Source organism: Chiloscyllium punctatum, chromosome 48 (genome assembly GCF_047496795.1).
Source record: "Chiloscyllium punctatum isolate Juve2018m chromosome 48, sChiPun1.3, whole genome shotgun sequence".
Taxonomy (NCBI): Eukaryota; Metazoa; Chordata; class Chondrichthyes; order Orectolobiformes; family Hemiscylliidae; genus Chiloscyllium; species Chiloscyllium punctatum.
Window position 1 is genome coordinate 43,419,385 of NC_092786.1, and position 6,000 is coordinate 43,425,384.

The following is a 6,000-nucleotide window of genomic DNA, read 5'->3' on the forward strand; positions in this document are numbered from 1 at the left end:
TCGCTGTGCAGGAGATGAGTCATCCCCAATTGAGAACCCTGTCAACAATGGTTCTGGGGTATTGTCTATTAAGGAAGAAGGTGAACATTAGGAGGCTCCTTTGTCATAGTTGGAATCTGAGGAACATTTGTGATTGAAGCTGGAGGAACTGGGAGAATGGAGTAGACTCTTTACAGGATGCACTTCTCACAATCTAGTCTACTGTATTAGCTGCTCACAATGTGGTCTCTTCTACATTGGAGAAACAAAGGGTAGACTGGGTGATTGTTTTACAGAACACCTACAATCGGCCCTCAAAAAAATAACCGTGAACTTCCAGTCATTGCCACTTCAACACCCATCCTGTTCCCTGGCCAACATTTCGGAATCAGGCTTGCTGCAGTTCTCCAGTGAAGCTCAGCACAAGCTGGAAGAACAGCACCTCATTTCCCCCTGGGGGCCCTGCAATCTTCTGGACTTAATATTGATTTCAATAATTTTAGGGTCTTGAAATTTCTAATGTCCCAGCCCCCACCCTATACACCAGGCCTTGTTGTAACATAATCTGCTATTGCATACAACCCATTGTTAGCCACTAACAGTCTCCATTAACAGGTATTCACCCTCCGAGCCAGAACATTATCCACTCCTTTCTCTGTCCAACTGCTTTTATCTCTCTTTGGGTTCTATCCCAACCTATCATTTACTCGTTAACCCCTATTTTCTGCATAAAAGCCCACATTTTCTGCATAAAAGCCCACATTTTCCTAACCACCATCAGTTCTGAGGAAGGGTCACTGGACCCGAAACATTAAATCTGATTTCTTTTCACAGATGTTGCCAGACCTGCTGAGCTTTTCCAGCAATTTCTGTTTTTGTTTTTGATTTACAACATCTGTATTTCTTTTCGTTTTTATTTAATGAGATCATGGAGTTGATCCTCAACTTCACTTTGCTGCCTTTTCCCTATCATCCTTGATTCCTTTACTGATTAAAAATCTATCTGTCATAGCCTTGAACATGCTTAACGACCTTATCTCTACAGCTGTCTGTCTTAAAGAATTTCACAAATTCACAACTGTCTGAGAGAAGAATTTCAGTGTGTCCCTTGGTGGACGATTTCTCTCTGTGCTGGACAAGTGAAATTATAAATCCATTCTGCATAAATATGTTCATGACTTTATTGGAGTGAACTTGAGAAGCAAATTTGTGCCATGAGAGTCAAATATTTCAAAATGCATAAATGATCCAAAATGTCTTCACTTAACAGTACTGAGATCATTACCAGTATAAACCAACAAAATGAATTTACCTTTTTTATTCTGTTTTTCAGATTTGGGCTTAAAATTTCTTGAACTTGATCACCCAACCTTCAATAAAGTTTCCACTCTAGGATTTCGTGGTGTTACTAATTTGATGGCTTGACTCCTAGATCTTCTCTGTTATAGGAAATGTGAAAATATTTGGGGTTTGTGACATATAACCAAGTCTGTAATGACAATCTAATAATTTAAGAGTTCTAGTAGAAGATTAGAGAATTATTATTTTGGTACCGTCATTCAATTCAACCTACAGCAAATAAAATGTTTTCAAAATAGTTTCTGCCTTTTCCAAATGTTATTCAGTAATAAGTTTCCCCACTTTCTGGCCATGCGTCCATTTGTAAGTTGTTCTTTAATTTGCACATTTACATCAAAACTTTAATGTTTCCATGCAGGGTGGGTGAGTTCAAAACTAGGGGACATATTTTTAAGGTGAGAGGAGAAAGATTTAAAAGAGGCCCGAGGGGCAACCTTTTTACTGGTTCATACATGGAATGAACTGCCAGAGGAAGTGGTAGATGCAGTACAGTTACAACAGTTAAAAGACATTTGGGTAGGTACATGAATAGGAAAGTTTTAGAGGTATGTGGGCAAATGTAGGCAAGTGGGAACTAGTTTGGGAAACTTGCTCAGCGTGGATGATTTAGACTGAGGGGTTGTTTCTGTGTTATATGACTCTATTCCAGCAAACCCTTCAAATCAGAATGATTTAATCTGTGGGGCTTTTTTTTTTGTAGCTTTCTTTGGTCAAATTGTTGATTGCACTGGGGGAAGAGACCCTCTAAAGAATTGTTTATATTCTGTGTTTAATAAGAACTATATGTGAAAATTTATGGTGTGATGGTGAATGAACTGGATAATGAACAGTGTAGAGAATCTATTTAAGCTAGATAATATGTATGTGATATATATACAGTAATTTGAATTGTGCGGAATAGGTACACTACTTATAGGTGGCAAAGTTCCCTTTTGTTTAAAATTCGGCATGCCCATTTTGACAGCATAATTTTTTTTACAGAATTGTAAAATAATATTTAATAGCAGATGTCAAATCTGTGTAGTAGGTCTATAGTCAATGACTGTTTGAGAACATTGAATATTGCTACAGGACTAACCTAAGCATAAGATGTTTGAAGTGGTAAATTGTAAAATTCAATCAATGTAATCCAATGCAGTAGATTTAAATGCACTGTGAACTTTTGAAGATTTCAATTCACTTGGTAAGAAGTGCAATACTATGTTACAATACTACTGAGGTCTAGGCAAAAAGTAAAGCTCTCTGACTCTTTGTAGGGTCGTTGTTAAAGCATTTCTTTTCTGTAGAACCAGTATACAATTTTGGTTTTGTTTACTGTACTTGTTTTGTGTATATTTAAACAGTTCTTTTGGTGAAAATTTGTGTAAATCTTTTGAAATGTACCAAAAGTTAATAAATGGAACATATAATATTTTAAATAATGTCAAATGTTTTGATTTTACACTTTAAATAAGGAAGAGGGTAATGATTCCACATAATTTGATTTTTAAGCTCTTTAAAATGAACAGGGTGATAGTTTCTCAAACAGCCAGTAATTTCACTCCAGAAAGAGGGGTGACCTCGAACAAAAAGAGGAGTTCTAGTCACCGGCAAAGATTATCATTAACCATGGTGGGGCCCTGCTTCTGAAAGTCACAGTAATATGAGTTATGCTGAATAAATAGGTCAGCCAGTGAAAAATATTTCAAGGAAATAAGTCCTTCTTTGCACCAAAGAATATATCGTGAATCAAAATGGAAATAAAATCTTTATTTCATAACCTTTCTTAACTTAGAAATCTATTATGTTTAAAAAGATATTTTTCAAGCATGCAATGTCTGTTAGCGCCCTGACACATTTGACGAGTGGGTGCCACAGGGACTGGGAGGTTTTGGATTTGATGGAATGATATTAATTAATTCAATGTTTCCTTCTGGTGTTGTTTTCATATTGATGTATCCCCTCAAAAAAAAGGGTATATTTGCAATAATTTGTTTAATGTTACCCTAGAAGCCTAATGTCTCCTTTTGAGATTATACATAAAGGCAGACCAAATCCTTCAGCTAAGATGTCCTGAAACAAACATACTTGATAAGTGATCCCTTTCTCATTTTGAATCTCATCCCTTCCATTCTACTATTTCTTGCTCTTTGATGAATATTTATAATGTTATTGTTACCTTTGAAATTGTGTACATTTGAATTTTGCTCTCTCGACTCGCATGATCTTTAAATATGCCTCTGCATGCTATCCCTCAGCTATAGGCACACATTTTAATGAAATTGTCATTCAGTCTTCTGCCAAAACCTATTCTTTCTCCGGCATCAGACTGTTGAATGCCTTAGCTTCATTACTGGTCCTAAACCTAAATTTTATACCAGTTATTCATTATTTCCTGATCAACTTTGTCTTTTATTATCTTTACCCTGTTGGTGTGCTGCACTGATGCATGGCCTTTCACTTTAATTTCTCAAGAAATAATGCACGTGCATACCTATCATCTGGTGTGCTTTAAAATGTTGTGCCAAACAATTTATGTACATATATAGGGGTGCAAGTCATAATGTGGCAGCTAGCCTGTCTGCTTATGGGCATGACGGTGTTACAATATTGTGGTGTACAGCAGTCCTAGCTCTGTAACAGTAAATGAGCACGTTGGAGCTATAATGCACTGGTAATCAATGTGTAGCATCAAAGCAAAAGATGTGAATTTATACAGCACAATTCTTGATCATAAGACATCCCAAAGTGCTTTCAGGCCACTGAAACACTTTTCAAGTGTGATCACTGTGTTCACTTACAAAATAAAATCAATTTCTACACCGCAAGATCCATTTAACAGCATTGAAATAACCAGACCATACCACTGGTTGAAGAAGATGTTTGCCAAATAGGAACCTTTTACACCCTCTTGAAGGTGTAGATGTTGCTGCAGTAAATCTCATCACTTGACTGTACAGCACATACCTAAGTATCACATAAAAGCCCATCTGAGGTAATGAAGAGTTTAGAATGGCTTGAACCAACATACTTCTGAATCAACAGACCAGAATGCTGGTGCTGAATCATAGCTGGCATGGTGTTTGGAGTGTTATAAATATTTTAATAGAGAAATATGTAGAATTAGCCTCACATCGCCAGGGACCCAGGTTCAATACCAGCCTTGGGCGACTGTCTGTGCTGAGTTTGCACATTCTCCCCGCATCTGTGTGGGTTTCCTCTGGGTGTTCTGGTTTTCTCCCACAATCCAAAAGATGTGCAGGTCAGATGAATTGGCCATGCTAAATTGCCCATAGTGTTAGGTGCATTAGTCAGAGGGAAATGGGTGGGTTACTCTTCAGAGGGTTCGTGTGGACTTGTTGGGCCGAAGGGACTGTTTTAACAATGTAGGGAATCTAATCTAAAATTTACACCATAGCAATTGGCCATTCAATCAAATTGGCCAATGCCAGTGTTTTATGGTCCACTGACTTAGAGAAATAATGAGCCCATCAAATCCACACAACCCTCCGAAGAGCATCCCACCCCCATCTCTGTAACCATGCATATCCCATGGTTAATCCATCTAACCTACAAATCCCTGGACACTATGGGGTAATTTAGCATAGTGAATCCATGTAACCTGCACACATTTTTGGACTTTGGGAGGAAAGCCATGCAGATAGACAATGTGCAAACTCCACACAGACAGTCTTCCTAGGGTGGAATCAAGCCTGGGTTCCTGCTGCTTTGAGGCAGCAATGCTAACTGCTGAGCCACCATGCGCACTGACTTGCATAGTCCACTTGGCAGCATTACTGGTCAGTGGAAGGGGGTGAGAGTGGATTGGAGAATTGGGAGTAGAGATAAGGATGGGTAGGGATGAAAGTGGCATTGGGATGATGGTTGAGGGTGTGGGTATGGGGAAGGGATTGTGATGGTTGATGAGGGTGTGGGTACAGGGCAAGAGATTAGGTTCGGCGTGGGATGGGGTTTGAGGGTGTGGGTGTGTGGGAATGGGGGAAGGAATGAGGATGGGAGTGGGATGGGGGTTGAGGGTGTGGGTGGGTATGAGGGAAGGGATTGGAATGAGGGTGTGGGTGTGGGGGAAGGGATTGGGATGAGGATGTGGAATGGGGAAAGGGATTGGGGTGGAGGATGATGGTGTGGGTATGGGGGAAGGGTTTAGGATGGGTGATGAGGGTGTGGATATGAGGGAAAGGATTGGGATGGGGATGAGGGTGGTAGGGGATGATGGGAATGGGGAAACGATTGGGATGGGGATGAGGCTGGATATGGGGGAAGGGACTGGAATAGGGAGAGGATTGGGTTGGGGGATGCAGGTGGGTTTGGGGAAGGGATAGGAATGAGGGTGGGTATGGGGTAAGGGATTAGGTTGGGGAATGAAGGTGGGTATAGGGTAAGGGATTGGGTTGGGGAATGAGAGTGGGTTGGGAAAGGGTGTGGGTGGGTAGGTGCTGGGCAGCTTTTGGTGGGGGGGCGGGGCCAGCGCCCCTTTAATACGTGACGCTCGTGCGCCGTCACAATGGACGTGACGTGCATTTAAAGGGCAGCTCCGCCGCTACTGTCGGCGTAGTCTCTGTCAGCGCGAGGGGGACTGGGTGCGTTACCGGGCAACGTCAGGAAGGAAAAGGGGCCACGAGCGTCACCGGGGCAACGGGAGTTGGGGAGGGGAGGGCGGGG

General features: G+C 41.0%; 1 protein-coding gene across 2 annotated transcripts in view; it reads left to right on the forward strand.

Moving 5' to 3' along the window:
• gnb5b (guanine nucleotide binding protein (G protein), beta 5b) overlaps positions 1-2,759 on the forward strand; it is a 79,077-nt gene extending 76,318 nt beyond the window's left edge. For both annotated transcript variants that reach the window (XM_072565075.1, XM_072565076.1), the window contains one exon: positions 1,313-2,759. In XM_072565075.1, the coding sequence (XP_072421176.1) occupies positions 1,313-1,324 (12 nt within the window). In that variant the 3' untranslated portion in view covers positions 1,325-2,759. The remainder of the gene's footprint in view (positions 1-1,312) is intronic.
• The last annotated feature ends 3,241 nt before the right edge of the window (positions 2,760-6,000 follow it).